General features: G+C 39.6%; 1 protein-coding gene across 1 annotated transcript in view; it reads right to left on the bottom strand.

The window, feature by feature from the left end:
* Positions 1-203: 203 nt before the first annotated feature.
* sntg2 (syntrophin, gamma 2) overlaps positions 204-16,743 on the bottom strand; it is a 104,988-nt gene continuing 88,448 nt past the window's right edge. The window contains exons 15-17 of the mRNA XM_037747109.1: positions 4,112-4,204; positions 3,548-3,658; positions 204-1,396 (exon numbers count right to left, since the gene is read on the bottom strand). Coding sequence (XP_037603037.1) covers positions 1,268-1,396; positions 3,548-3,658; positions 4,112-4,204 — 333 coding nt within the window. The 3' untranslated portion in view covers positions 204-1,267. The remainder of the gene's footprint in view (positions 1,397-3,547; positions 3,659-4,111; positions 4,205-16,743) is intronic.

Raw genomic sequence — 16,743 nt, 5'->3', positions numbered from 1 at the left:
TAGTTTCAAGTCTTCTTCAATACAGCATGATGTTCATTTTGTTAATTATGGTCTCATTTAGAGTCAAATAGACCATAAAGCAGGGTATGCTTTAGGGCGTGGCTACCTTGTGATTGACAGTTCAAGACGGCAGTCCACAAACCAACGTCCCGGTGACTACGTATAGCTATACAGTCTACGGTACAAACCCACAGGGAGCTATCTCAGATGACAGGCAGTTGTGCTTTATGAGCAATTTATTGAAAACACAGCAAATATGCATTTTCACACTAAAACCATGACATAAAGCAACTGAAGACATACAGTAGGTTCACTGTATTAGAATGAGAGATGATAAAAGTGGGTCTTTTAACAATACTTTGACGCTGAAATGGCACATTTCAGAGAAAAATGTCCTCATTGAGAGATTGGAAACTCAGGGATTTTTGCATTTAAATAGATACAAAAGATGGTCACAATAGCAAACAAACATCATACAATTTCATCTAAGCCAATAAAGTAGCCCTGCAGTTAAATGCTGCCTCATTTTAAATTTTATTTGGGACAATATAAGAGAGGTGTTGATTCAATTCAATGGTGATTTGGAGGCTTATTAGACTGCATTATATTGTAAGATGTTTGTGTTCACAGACAAAAGAAAACTAAGTAAGCCAGAGGAACTGGGAACAGAGAAAGGTTCAATTTTTCATTACTGTTCAACTGTGAATTTGATGGAAAGAAAATCCCTGTCAAAGGTCTGGCAAATGTGAATTTCCCCGTGACGGTAAGTCAGCATCAGATTCACGTTTGTTAAAAATGTTCTTACTCACTAGGTATCATTATTCTTCATAGATATATATCAGCTGAGATTTCCTGCTAAAAACAGTGGCAGTTGCCATGTTTGGCGATTCGTGTCCTGTTGTCAAATGTATGTCAGTTACACGCCATATGGTAGCACAGGTGCTGCCTTTCAAAGTGACAAGTAGACAAGTAACCTCCGATCAGAATCCGTTATGTAATGGGGAAAAAAATAATAATAAAGAAATGGAAGAACTGTGGATCCGTTTGGATTGTAGTTTTCTCTACTGGTCAAAAAAACAACAACAAAAAACAACATCTTCCTTCCACCGTTAATTCATACATTATCTACCTTTACAGTCTTTTACAAATATTTATTTTTTTTCATACAAAAATAGCAAGAACAAGATATACATATATCAATTGGCTCTGTGCATAAAATACTGTTGATTTTCCACAGGTGCACATGACGACGAGGACGGGGTCTTCTTTAACTGTTCATGTAATTTCCAGGGAAGCTTTGACTGCACATAAAGAGAGGGTCCATGGAGGCCACTTTGGCAGCGATAAAAGAATGTATACAGTGAAGGACGGCTGTTAGATTAGCAAACTCTAGTTCCTGGAAAATAAGGACAGAGAGACACAACAGTTAGCACATGATGTTCACACGTTAAAGCTACAGTTGGTAACTTTAATAAAAATACCTGCTTTAAGTGTCACTATGTCCCGACAGTAGTAACAACAAGACAGATAATATGTGAAAGATTCAGGTTCCACTGCCTCCTTTTAGTGCTCCTAACGGCCCAGACACACCGAGCTGACATCAAAGAAGTGGTGGCGATGAAGGCCGACTGTTGCGTCGCCTCACGTCGTCTTTGTCTTGGCCGACGAGTTGCATTTGAACACACCACAAAGACTACAGCCGACGGCCAATTGGCACGTACGTTCTGCGCCTGCGTGAGAGGAAATAACTCTGCACCAGCACGGAGCGGTAGTCTGTATTCGTCATTCAAAAATTGAAACCGTAGGACCGAGAAAGGCAGACATACAAGCCGTTGTTTCCTACGCATTTTCCATTTAAAAATTCCATATTTTTCCAGATTCACGATTTGGTCGATTTTCCAAACCGTATTTGACTTTGTGACTCGAAGGACTCAGAGGTGCAGAGGATGCTGTGACATGACTACAGGGCTTTTGCCTTTGAATATGGCTTACAAGTTTGCAACTATCTTTCTTTTCCCATTTGGAATCCTTAGCCAACCAGGCTATATATTTGGGATTGTCAAGCCAGCCCTGGGAACACTTAAAACATCTTCCACTCGAGGCGGACTGGGACTAAATTTCATCCGGGGACTTTGAGATGGAGAAGCCTTTTAATGCGAGTGCCCAGTCGGCCCGAGCCAGAAAGTTTTTGGCAGTCATTTTAACACTAATACAGATTTTGTGGTATAAGGGTTTAAATTTGCATATGGACGGTAGTGACATGTCCCTAACAATATGTGAGCAAACTCATTGGCAGTATTGAAAATTAAATAAGGCCGATGAGTTATATTTAACATGTCCCTATCAATATATATACTGTATATGTATGGGTGTAGGGTAGACAACTTCCACTAGTAGAAATACAGAATGGCTGCAGGTGGATACTGGGATGGATACCGGTTGTTTTGTTTAGCAATAGTAACTTTACCAGTGCTGAGCAATAAGATTTCAACAAAAAGGAGGATCAGTCCAAATTGGGAGGGGCCGCTCGTATCTCCCCTCAATATTTAAAGTATTAGATTGTTTGTGAGTGATTTCTCTTGGCAACGGATTCAACTTGCTAAATCAGCCAAAAAACCTCTGACACGGGCAGACTAGAGCCGTCGGCACGGGACACACTGCAAAATCTAGACCGACAGACGCTCACCGACGGTGCAAAGTGTCCTAGCCGACCGTCAGCTTGGTGTGCCAGGGCCTTAATGGCGTTTGCAAGATTTCACCACGCCCGAAGCAAAACGACCAATCAGAGCTGAGGAGTCTGTAACGCAGCTGTCAATCACTGCTCTTGAACTCCAATCAAACGAGTCAAACTAGGCAGCACTGATCAAATATGAATCACGATTCTGTTGCTGTTATGCCTATGTCTTATCTCAAACATCTCATAGTGTGCTGTTTAGCTGAAAAAATGAGAAAGCTTGTGACCTGGCCACCAAGTTGAAAACAGTCGAGCAAAAACCCCCAAAAAACTGAAAACATTTGAGATGAGAAATAGGTATTACAGTATCATAATCTTCATTCATATTCGATCAGCACTGCCTAGTCTGACAGTTTGATTGGACTTTCGTGAGCAGTGATTGACGGCTGCTCAGAGACTTCTCGGCTCTGATTGGTTGTTTTCCTTCGGGCGCGGTAAAATCTTGCAAATGCTATAAGGAGCACTAAAAGGAGGCAGAGGAACCTGATGTTTTTCACAGATTATCTGTCTCATGTACTACTGTCAGGATATAGTGACACTTAAAGCAAATATGACAACAAATATCTTTATTAAAGTTACTGACTGTAGCTTTAAATAACAAAACTTTTAAACTTAAGATCTCTTGAAAAACTGAATTTCCTACATTGTCACCAGACACTTGAACAAAAATTATTCACTAGACGTTCAGTAAATTTGCCCGTTATCTCATTGGTATCAGCGAGCGATAACTGATGCAAAAAATAACTCAACTCAAATTCAACAGTTCATTGTGTACCTTTAATTTTGATGAAAAAAAAAAAAAACTTTCATTACCTTCATCTCTATTTGGTTGCTTTCAGCATTCTTGAAAAGTAGTTTTACCCTGGTTTTCCCATCATCAGAAGAGCCTTTAAGTTGAGAGAACTTATATCGCCACAGTGCGGCCTGCAAGGGAGGGAGGGTATTATCAAACGCAGCAGCACAGGGATTTCAATAATGAGCACAAGATTTAAATACCATATGTCTTACTACAGAGGTATACCTGCATGATCAAGCACTGACATTTCAATGTGCAATAGTGCTTCGAGGAAAATGTATAATTTATATAAAAAAGAACATTAGTACTTTGCGCTGTAACATTCTTACGTAGCAAGACTGCCAAAAACAATCTCAAAATGTACCTTTAATGATAACAGCATATCCCGTTCTCTGAGATACAGCACTTCAGAGTTATTTAAAATATATTTTCAAATACAATGGAATCCTTAGCGAATAAGGACAAGTACATAGTGTGTCAATAAAGAAAATGAAAGATGTCAAACTGCAGTGTCGGGAGGTATTAAGGGAAGAACAGCACATAAACCAGGATGTCAACAACAAATGAACTCAGTAATTCACCTTTGAAGTGCCTTCTGAGCAGGTGAAGCCTGATCCAAAATCTATGGTGAAGCACAGCACATTCCCCTGGCTGCTGCACATGTAGCTTTTAGACTGTGGAGAAAAAAAGAATTGATATCCATTATTATTTTGGATTTTCATATTCCTGTAATGACATGCTGTGCAAATGGTACATTTCATCTGTATGAGCAACCATGACAACAGCCATACATAAAGACCATAGAAACACATTTTTTGTAAAGCATGGCTGTACTGTATGTTAATAAATTATACCCTCATTTTGTTCTCCATTTGTGCCAGTGAATGCACTACCCACTATTACCAGGGGATGAATACATAATTCACTTGGTATTCATCATACATCTCGGTCTTGGTCCCTCATTTACTGTCTTCTTCATTAACACAGGAAATAGGCTTTTTTTTTTCTCCCTGCAATACATATGACTTGTCATAACGGGGAAAGCGCAGGTGTATATCTAATATTATTAACAATGGCTTCGTTCTATTTAGGTGCGTCAATAAGCCAAGCCGCTGAGGCAGCGTTGCATTGCAGTCGCATGCAAAATTGCAGAAGTGGCAACTGGAGTGGAATGCAGACGTTATTAATGTTATTACTATAGGCCGTGTTCACAACAGCCGTTTTGACATGTCATCGCAGGGTAAACACAGGTGTAATTGATAAAGATTAATTATGGTTCCATTCACAAACATTATTGTCCAGTAAAGTTCTGACATTTTATCCTCGTCCCTTTTGTGTATGCCTACGCTGATGATGAAGCGTCATAAACCAAACAGTTTGGCATCCATGAAACAACAAGTTCAAGGCAAGTTATAGGATTTCTGGGTATTAATGTTTGAATTTTTATTGTGTTACTTATTACTACAGGATTTGGAACAGTTTTATCTCATCCAGCCGTCTGTATGTTTGAGTCATGAATCCTCATACAGAGTGTGTTTGTTTTAAATTCTATTTTCTGCTCATGAAATTCCTTCTTGCACACACAATATTTCTTTGCTCATACGTATATATACATTTTTACATGTGTTCACATGAGAGTTCTTGTTAAAGTGCCAGTCTGACAGGTTTGGCTTTGAAGATCTGATAACAAGAACAAATCAGATTTGTGTCTTGCGTGAGCTGCTGGCAAAAACAGCATCCTGTGCAGCATCCTGATAATGTCGAGACACATGACATGAGGAAATCCATTCTGGATGCCATAAATCTTTAACATTCGTTTTGCTGCTTGCAACACAAACAAGCATGTGTCTCACAAATCTTTTCACAGGTCTTTTGAAAGCACTGATGTGTAAGCTTTCTACTCCCCGTGGAGCAATATCCCTCCAAAGGCTTTTCTTGCCACATGACTTCATTTTTGTGTCATCCATTCAGTTGGAATACCAAGACGTGTATTCTGATTTTCTGCTTGTGTAATATATGCCTTTTATTTCCACCTCTCTCTTTTTTATTCTTTCACTTGAGAACACAGCGGGGACATGGTGATTTCAATTATAGAGTGCAGTGTGCAGTGAATATGGCATGGGACTGTACGGTCCTTTCACTGAAAGTGTTCTGTGCTCACAGGCCTCAACCCCCCCTGTCTTTAGTGGTGTCGTGAATTCAGCTGTGACGGGGATAAGAAACAGTGGCAGGCCAGCCGCTAAGTTCTTCCTGTCACCACATGTAACACTGTGTTGTGACAACGTGAGCTGTGACTACACTTCACTAATTGGAAGGGATTTTTCGGGGGGGAATTAGCAATGTGAAATGAAATATGTTTTTAAGAACATCTCCTTAGCTAAATCTGACTGGGAATAAAATAAAACAGAGGACAGGTGTAAGAAAAAAAAGAACACTTCCTCACAAGTGTGTGTAGTGCATCTGTCTTTTCAATAATGTGGTCACAAAGAGGGAGAGGAGATGAAAGGTAAGGAGAGGTATCTAGGATGTGAGACCCACAGCCGCATCTTTTTAAAGTGGTTACAAATCCACTAAAAGGAAGTTGCTAAAAATATATTGATACAAACACTAGAGATGTTCGGATACCATTTTTTTCCTTACTGGTGCCAATTTTGGTACCTGAACTATGTATACGTATCGGCCGATACGGAATATCGATCCAATATCAGCGTGATTAAAAAATATATATAGTTATTATTATTATTATTATTATTATAATCAGCCGTTTAGTACTGACCATGTATGGATGTGATAGGATTGCTATCTATTTTGTATGGCCTGGCTCAGGTTAAACCCTTTGTAAAACATGAACAAATACATACAGTTTTACTTGTTGGATTTTCCACTGTGAGATGTTTCCAAATGCCTGACATTTTTCTCGCCGACTATTGTTACCGTGACACTCTCTAAAAAGCACTGCACTGTTGTTGTTGTTTGCTGTTGTCACGTAGCAAACTACCTGCAATCAGTTCTTCTTCGTTGCTTTCCGGTTAAACAAGTTAATTTTTTTCTGGATTAATAAATCATGGTGTCGGATCGGTGCATAGACTGGCGTACATGCTGATGCCCGATCCTGAATTTTGGGCAGTATCGGACGCATTTCCGGTCAAAATGCAGCAGACTTTCGCCCAGGAGACCCGTGGTCGTACCCCGTGTGAAACGAGAAGTTAACGTTGACTTAGTTGTCATATAACTTCTGTATTTAAGTTATGCCACTTACAGTGTTATTTTAACCAAAACCTCCATGATTTCCTAAACCTAACTAAGTAGTTTTGTTGCCTAAACCTAACCAAGTTGATCTTTTCTTAAACTTAACTAACAACAACTACAGCTTTTTTCTCATTGGTTGCGCTTTGAAAGGTCAGTGGCAACCGAGGTCAAAGTTGAAATAATTTGAACTTTGAGCACAGTGCTCGGTGGCTATTTCGAGTGGTGCACCACGCCCAGGGCAGCGCTTCCGCCTATTACGGCGGCACCGCTCTCCCCATAGAAAAACAATGGCACAACCAGCGTAGAGCAACTTTACCGCTAGTCGTGTGTGGACGGCTTAAAGTGTGCTCTTGACGTGTGCATGGATTCTGTTCTTACGTAAGAATAAATCCCATATAAGAAAACATTGGTGAATGTCAGAATCTTCGTGAAAACTGCGCAAATGGGTATTAAGAATACATTTCGATTGTAGCCACTTTAAACTAAGTTTGTTAACAGGACCAATTCTGGAAAAAGTACAAATTAATTGAGCTCAGAATGTCTTCTCTCTGGTAGGAGTGTTTTACTGGCTATTTCAAAAAGAAAAGCAACGGGATCTTAGCCAGAAGACCCCAAAAGTAAAATCTGGCACAACTAGACTGCTTGCTGTGAACTAACAGACCCCGTCAATGCCATGTTTGGTTTCATCATCTCCCAAAAAAAAAGAAGAAAAAGAAAAGAAATAGGGCAAACGAGAGGGAAAAATGCAGGCTGGACAGTTTTGTCAGTTATACCCCCTACTTCTACCCCATCAGCAATGTTTATGTAATGCTCACATCCAGCTAATTTGAAGGTTATCCTAAGTTGGACTGTGTTGAGTGTTCCTCAGAAGACACAGGAAGCTAGCCTAATTGGCTGGAGAACATAGAATCACAAGCAAATTGAAGTGCTTCATCACTTTCATTGGTTTCCCAGAGGATGGTGTCCCACATTTGCATCATTAAAGACTGAAAAAAAATGCTATTATTCATACTTTTACACTGATAGAGGGAAAGCTGCATGCAGATCTGACTGCAGACACTTCTGAAGTGCAGTCACTTATAGAGTGCGGAGTTATTAAACACCACTTTTAGTATCGATGTGAGCCAATCATGAATGATACTTGTAATCAGGATGCACAAATCATTCAAGTAAACCCAAAAAGTCAGATTTTGGCACACCAACATAGACATCAATCTGAAGTCTGCAATCCAAATATTTGCAAGTCAGATGTCAATCTGGTTGCTTAGACTGGATTTCTGTCCTCAATGTCACTTGCAACTTGTCAGTTGACATTGATGTCACATCCAGAGTGGATCCAGCCCCATTAGCCGGCTAAGAGCTAACTGTGGGACTGCGGCATCAAACACTCCTGCATATTATCATTTCCCCTTTGAAGCTAATGTTGTGTGGAGCAGCAGAGGAGTTCTGCATTGGGACTTGATATTGTTACAGCAATAGAGAAAGGAGTGTAACTGTGCATTCTTCATCTACCCTGTACTTTGTTTTTGCCTCTGTGCTGGAAAAACACACACCGCCGGTTAATGTATAATATCAATGGAATTTCTTTTGACAGCAAGTGATGCAGATAGATTAATATTAAACAAACATATCCAACCAGTTCAATTGGAAATGTTTTACTGACTTTCTTCCTCTCTCGCTCAGGAGGTGATCTTTCATCCAGGACTCTTATCTTGGTGAGTGCTTTGCTCCTGTGCTTCTTTATTATCCTACTCTACTGGTTCCATATATCATGCAGCACAAGGTGCACAGAGGAGACAAAACCTGGACAATATAATTAATGTTCAGGTTTCTTAGGCATCCACTGCCAAGTTTACAATTCAACTGACTATATTTCACCATTAACATTGTCATTAACGATAATAAACTAGACTGCATTATTTTATGGAAACTTGGCTAGCCTCTGACAGTCAAGCTTTGCTTACCATCCAACTCCAACTTTAAACAAGCAAATGAAAATGAAAGTACTAGAATGGCACTCAGAGAGCGCAGACGTCAGCCAAACTGCCCGAGAACGATTGCCTGCCCCCTGCCCCCTCTCTGTGCAGCTTGCGCCATCATCCACATGTATTTTTGTTTATGTTGAGATCAGCTGTATGCAGCGGAGCATTGTAAATTGAATTCAAACTGGACAGAAACAAAGTAAAACTCACCTAAACCGTCGTCGTTAGTCTTTGTGCTTTGGTCAAACTCAACTGTCATTTCACTGAGTTTAATGTGAAAAAATGCCGAATCTACAGGTGGCTAGTTTGCCAGAAATGCTAGCAACTTCAGTTTACGTTAGAGCAAATAAATACACTGTTTAAACCACAATTTTGCTCTTGTTTTTTTAGTTTTGGGGAGGCTAAATAAAAGACAAATCTTTAAATATAGAATAAAGGTCTTCAGAGAGCCCATGCACACCGCATAAAGATGACAAAAATTCAGTGAGCAACCTCCGGGTCTGAGAAGTGAAGCCAATGCGGAAGTGCCTTAAACTTGCATTTTTTCTAATAGCCAGCAGTGGGCGACTCCTCTGGCTGCAAAAAGAAGTCTGATTGTATAGAAGTCTATGAGAAAATGACCTTACTTCTCACTTGATTTATTGTCTTCTTCAATACAGCATGATGTTCATATTATGCACCAACTTAGAGTAAAATAGACCATAAAGCAGGGTATGCTCTAGGGCCTGGCTATCTTGTGATTAACACGTCACTACCACGGCTTGTCCGGTCTGGGTGTTGTCTGTTTTCTTACAACTTTAACCCTTTCACAGTGTGTTTTCAGTTCATGAAAGTAAATTGCAACATTTTGGTCGCCAAAATACGCCTTATATTCAGTGTTTGGTTGTACCACCCTCTTGTGTCACATCTAGGTTGCAAAAAAAACAAGATGCCGACCGCCAAAAACCAAGATGGCGATGGCCAAAATACAAAATTCGAGGCCTCAAAACGGCAGTCCACAAACCAGTGGGTGTCGTCAAGGTGACTACGTCTACTTCTTATATACAGTCTACGTGAGAAATACAAACTCTCTGAACTAAAAGCACAATGGCACTGTTTAAACTGCATCTATATTATTGAAAATGTAACAGACAATCAGCATAGTAGGCTGCATAATTACATCAAAGTACCTTTGAATTCTAAGATACAATGTACACAGGTATATTGTGAACAGAAGAGATATGTTGAAGGCCTTTCATGATTAGTTTTTTTGTGAAGTGCAACTGTGTGAGATAGTTTCTTCAAACATTAACTGGAGTTATTAACAAAGCATTATGAAATGGCTCACCCATAAAATCTGAATTCACAGCTGTAAAGAAGCCGGTCTGTCCTCCTTTCGTGGTCGGTTTGTTAGCGGCTCATTTTTGCCAGGCATGGTGCTCAGGGAAATTACAGTATGCAGTGGTTGGATAGTGCAGTGCCCACAGAGCGTTGCATGAGGGAAATACACTCTGATTTTCTCACTGTAGCTGCTAAGTCAACACATGAATTAAATATTTCTGTTCGGTGATTCAACTTGTTAGAATGACAGCGTGCTCCCGCAGCATGTCGGTGGTCACAGGTGGAGCGTTTTTCAAGTCAACATTATTTCCACTCATTCCAATTATGCACGGGCGAATGTCTTGAGAGCCGGGCACACTTGTTAATTAAATATTGATACAGTTGAGTTTGAGCAGTAATGATCATGAAGTGGGAAATGATTTGTTCCTTGTACATGCTGAAAGCTGAAGGAGGCCAATACATTTATTCCCCATTATTATCCTTTCTTTTATGACTCATTACAGTGCATTTAGGGTGTCAACTGTCATGGTCATTACACTGGCTCTTCCTAAGCCTCATTTGGGACGTTTTCATCCAATGTATTGGCGAAAGGTCTGGAAGCTTCCCCTTTGAAAAGCTTAGGGAAGCGACTCTATGTGCTGCACAGAGATTGGGATATTAACCCAACACAGATTTTTGGAATCACCCATTCTGTGCTCATCCATGAAACCTTTTCTCTTGTAAAAACTGTAACTCACCATTTTTGAAATACTTCAGAAAAAGCATGAATCTCGCCTTTATGTGGATTCTCCAAGTAACACCAGCTTCATACCAAACCCACTCATAAGCACATAATCCTACAAAGGCAGCTAACCAGGATGCTAGGGGACTACACTGGCAACTTACAATATTCTTTTTCTAACCTGGCTTCGACGTCTCAGATGTTTTCTGCCAGGCTTGACATTTTTTACTCAAGTCCTGGTAGAATCTGAGTTACTAAGACAACGAGAGTTTTCGTGGAACGCCGTTGCCGTGGTGACGCATTATTTGCCAAGAAACACAATGCTGTTTTTGAGGGGCTAAAGGTACTCGAAGAAACAAAACTTGGCATACACATTAGAAGGGCTAAAATTTGCTATGTGATATGGGTTTTGTGCTCGAGGGTGGCAAATTGGCTCGATTGCGCCCACTAACATTTTTCAAAGTCAAAGCCCCCACCTTTAAATTTCACTTAAATGTACGAAATTTGGTAGACATATTTATCATGTCCACATGTACAAAAAAGCCTCTTGAATGTATGTCCTTAAGCCAACAGGAAGTCAGCCATTTAGAATTAACAGTGTTATTTTATTGCAATTTTTGCCATTTCCAGGATGGGTGCCGTTGGCATGCCGTTTAGGGCTGCCGACGGCAGTTACGGACAGCAGGTTTTAGGGCGAGGTTCCTGTGTGAGGTAGGGCTGAGGTAGTGGTAGAGCAGTAGTATCGATATTGGGACAGCAGCAGAAAGAGCTAGATAGATTCTCAGGTGCTGCTGCATGTGTGCCATGACACACCTGGATCGTGGTTGCATCTGCTGCCCTGCTGGCCCTGCTTGACACCTACAACTATCATTATTATCAGCCTTTTCATTATTAGTAGTAGTCATATTTCTATTATTATTACTGCTATTATTACTGCTATTTCTATTTTGACTCTATTACATCCACTGCTATTGAATATTGTTATTAGTCCTATTTGTATTAGTACTTATAGCTGCTGTGTTGTTATTGTAGTCTCTCTCTCTCTGTGTGTGTTTGCGGTTGAGAGTGATTTTGCTTGCGGTGCAATCTTGTGTGTTGTGTCCTGAGGGGATGCAGGTCCGATGTGAGTTGCAGTGCAGTATCTTAGTGCCCTAAAGGTGTGTCATTTCTGTGTGGGGTGGTCTAGATTGGTGAGTGCCCATACCTCGTTTTCGACCCATGTGGGTGGCACTGAAGGGGAGTATGCAAACTCATATCATCAAGTTCTAAGCCCTGATACACTTTCTAAAGTAATTAATTTTTCTTATTAATGACTAATACAACTTCCCAGCTTTCAGATGATGTACACCACTTTTAGGTGACATATACTGTTGACCTGCTATCTCTCCCTAAAGACCCCCTGTTCCCGACCCCTACTCCTCCAACTAGTTCAATCAAAACTATATGAAACTGCATAACCTTAACAGTATGTCTTTAGATGGAAAAGAAATTCATCAGCAGAACTATTCCCGGAAACTCATTGGCTAAGGTCAGCCTGACAATTTGACCACAACTGGTGGAGAAAAAAAACCACATCTACAAAATGGGCTAAAAAAAGCTTGCCACACCTACACAAGACAGCAGAGGCACATTTTGAGTAAGAGATATTAATAATTTAATCTACATGAGTTAAGTTTCACTCGTACACTGATAAAAAATGGCATGTTGCTCATAAAACATGCAGGTCCCTTCTATATTTAAGCAGTTATTTAAGCTGTAGGAATTAGTGCAGAATTAACTGGAGAATGTAATTAAGTCCAGTAGAATGATGAGTCTAACCTCTCAGTGACCACAAGGGATTATGCGTGGCTCCTAAAGAGATTGACGGATTTTGCTAAAGAGCCAGTGTCCCGTACCAGAATCAACCACGCTGCTCGCTGGTATAATACTCACGTACAATATTCTAGAAGACAACTGGCGAAATAGGAAGTCATTTAATTATATCTGGTTCCCATGATGACCCGGAAAGGATTTCAGTCTGCTAGTGATTCAAATATCTTCTGACAGGTGCTCCGCTTTGTAATATTTATAAATGTCCCTATTTAAGGGTGCTGAGCACCAAAGCCCCCAGGCTTCATAGCATTTTTATTTATTATTTTTAGCCTTTCTCTTTGGTTGACCGCTCTTGAGGGGTGAAAGGGTGGGGATATGGTAAAATTATAAAAAGGCACCGCTGGCCATTTCATGAAGAGTGTGACCTGACATGTGGCATACTTTCTTAATTCCTGAATACAATGTGTGATCATGACATGTGGGAGCTTTAAAAGCTAATTCCCGAAAATAATTCCAGTTGTGCTTTTAGCACAAGGGAACCTACGCCTGGGCTTATGACCGAGCTTACTTACAGTTGGTGACTCATTTAAAAAAAAAAAAAAAAGAGTCTACCAATTTAGCATTTTTCGTATTTTGTCTAAAATCTGACTAAAAAATAGTTCTCAATTTAGTGATACTGATCAGATGGAAAAAGAAATAGATATCGTTAATAGATATCTGACAATTCTGTGTTACCAAAATTCTTCAAATCATTCAGTTCTGCATTTAATGTGGCACAAACACACAAATGGAGCTGTATACTTATAGTAAAGTGTATTTTCTTCAAGTAATTTGTCAGCTTTCCCCATGGAATATGAATAACTGGCCTTGTTATACACTGTTCTGTTTCTGTGGGGGATGTGCAGGGAATGTTTTCATAACCATTTCCTTGAAAAGTTGTTTTCTATATTATTTGATAGTGTTTTCTGGTTCCGTGGAGAGTGTAATTCATAACAGCTGTGGTAGAGAAAGTCGGAATGCATGTTGGAGATAGACGCTGTTCACTATTGGATTTAAATAATGTAATACTTTATCTAACCGGCAAGGAATCTCTGTCTGTCTGTCTGTCTTGTCTCTGTGTTATTCACATATCTCAAGAACCGCTCATCCAATCTACTACACACTTGGCGGGGGGATTGCAGGGGAGCCAGGGGAGTGCTTTGCTGAATTTGGTGCAATTTGGAGACGCAACATGTGAAATATTAATAAACTTTGAATAAACAAGTGACCAGTGCTCTGTGCAACAGTGGGCTCTGCAAGACTGAGCTGGTGTTCGATTTAATACCGTTACCACCAGCAAATAGCACATTACACAAAGGTATGAAGCAGTCAGAAAATTGCATGCAGGTTTATTGAACTGCAGCACAAAGTGTTTGGCCTTGTATGTGAGTGCCGGACGGTAAATGGAAGCCTGGTGAAGTGAGCAATGAACACAAGCAAAACCTTGAAAAATAAGCCCAAGGACTTTGAAAATTTCCCATGAGTGTTCAATGTTTGAGCCTCTTGATGGACACGAGACAGCTGCTGCTGAGAATTGCTTAACAACGCACTCTCCACAAGAGTTGATCACCTTTACACTTTAAACATATTTGCTTAAGAGGCAATTTAATGGCTCACTGATGTGAGGACTAATTCTTTAGGTTACTAAAGCTAAATACATTTAAAGTAACAATAACATTTATGGAAAACAGAGCGCTGCCTAGCTCTGAATTCTCAATTAATTTCTTAATAAAAAAGACAAAGCGCAGAACCCCGTAATGTGTCAACAGAAAAGACTTTTCGTCACGTGCAATCACTTCTCACTGATGAAGCGTTAAATTGGTAGGAAGGGACAGTAATGATTAGAAAAATAAAAAAAAAAACTCACGGTTGTATGCTGCCAACCATGTCAAGTTGCAATTTACATCCATGTCTGTTCAATATGTCATCACTTCATCCTCTTAGACATTTGTGTGAAATTGTCAGAATTAGCATATGAATTCTTGAGTTGTGGCCAAAAACGTATTTTGTGAGGTCACAGTGGCCTTCACTTTTGACATCTGACAACCAAAATCAAATCAGGTCAACATGAATCCGAGCTGACATTTGTGCCAAATTTGAAGATATTCGCTCAAGGTGTTCCTGAGATATTGTTTTCACAAGAATGGGACGTATGGGAGGTCACAGTGACACTGTGTAAGTAACACTATTATTCAGAAAAGATCAAACTTCAACACAAACTAAAAAGTTCACATAATGGCTAAATATTATATAAATATTTTTACATCTAATCTTCTTATCCTTATCAATTTTATATAAATCCTCAGACATTCATTGACGATACAAACTGATTATAATAATTATGTTTTTTATCTTTGTATGCAACCACTCTACAACATACTGTCAAGGCTTATTTTCTGTTATGGACCAAAGAGGGAAATCGTTTACAAGCAACAGAATGTGTTTTAAGACCAAATAGTACTTACGCTGAAATTCTAAGTAGCAATTTGTTGCAACTAGGGCTGTCAATCGATTTAAATATTTTATTGTGATTAATCGCATGATTGTCTATAGTTAATCGCAATTAGTCGCAAATTTTTTTTATCTGTTCAAAATGTACCTTAAAGGGAGATTTTGTCAAGTATTTAATACTCTTTTCAACATGGGAGTGGGTAAATATGCTTGTTTTATGCAAATGTATATAGAGATTTATTACTGGAAGTCAATTAATAACACAAAACAATGACAAATATTGTCACCAATGGCCCACAAAAGGCTAATGGGCAACACACGTTGGCGGCATCACAGAGCTTTGTGTCAATTGACGGTCAAAACACAGCGGAAGTGTTTCAAGCTACAGCCCAGGGGTGAGCCAGGAACAGATTTTACAAGTAATTGTTACGGATAATGCTTTTTTCTGATTATATATCTGTAACAGAAAAAACACACTGCAGGTGTGATTAAAGCCTGATCGAGAAACCGACAGTCTGCATCTCTGTTTTTAATATCAAAAAGATCTCTCTATCTCTCAGCGCCACTCACACACTACATACAGTAAATGCTCTGGTAGAGACACACCATCAGTCTAAAAATGCATTCAGTGAAATAGGATTCTGCTGTTATATCAGCTGATCAATCATGTTTAAGTATTCGGCCCTGATCCAAGTAGCCCACTGTGGATCAGGGTTTAGCATTGAGTGAATCCACTTTAAATATGAAGTGCAGCTCATACCAGCTATCATCACACACACTCACAGATAAAATCTCTTGACATCTGCCCTGTGATGAAACACAGCTGACCACAAGCTGAGCGATTGAAACACCAGAAGCAGAATAAAAAAGCAAAGCTTTCCCCCTGAAATATTCTGCTATTGAAATACTTGAAAAACACCATGCCGAGTCTTTAAACATCAATGTTCAAACCAGAAGTAGTCTACCAAAATCTCTAAAACTTCATTCCACAAAGAACCGATGGTCCAAATCTTCATCAGATGGTCAAAGTTAAAAGTTCCCATACGTGTTTTACTACAGAATAACCATACAGAACACAGCCGGACCGGTGGGTATTTCTGCATCTATCCAGGCGTGATGAATTTGGAGAGCGAATATGATGAAATAGCTTATTTTTTTGACACACCCATGCTTGCCCTTAAGACTAAACAAAGATCTTCTGACTTCAGCTATCCAGCTGTTCTGAATCTGTCCATGGCATTGTATTTGTGACAGATTCATCTTTGAGTACAAAACCAACTCATGTGGTGCTTCCTCAAATCACCAGTCAAATGTTGTTGCCATGGAAAAAAGTCTTTCCTGGCTTGATGTTAAAAGCAGATACCGTAAAAAACTCCATGTTTTTGTCAGAAGTATCATCAATTCACTTTTTATATTGACACACATCAATATTTCACTACATACTGTATGTGGCAGGAAGACAGGATTTTCTGACCAAAAGTACAGCAGCAAAAGCAAACAATCATTTTTTCATCTACTGAATGGATGGAATCCACTCCCACAAGAAAAACAACTCTAGTTTTAAGATATCATTGAAAAAGCATCCTTAGAATAAAGACTTCATCAAGCACTACTTATTTTCTCAGAGCTTGTGTGTGTC

The sequence above is a fragment of the Sebastes umbrosus genome, chromosome 16, assembly GCF_015220745.1.
Source record: "Sebastes umbrosus isolate fSebUmb1 chromosome 16, fSebUmb1.pri, whole genome shotgun sequence".
Classification (NCBI taxonomy): domain Eukaryota; kingdom Metazoa; phylum Chordata; class Actinopteri; order Perciformes; family Sebastidae; genus Sebastes; species Sebastes umbrosus.
This window is presented reverse-complemented; position numbering and strand designations above follow the sequence as displayed.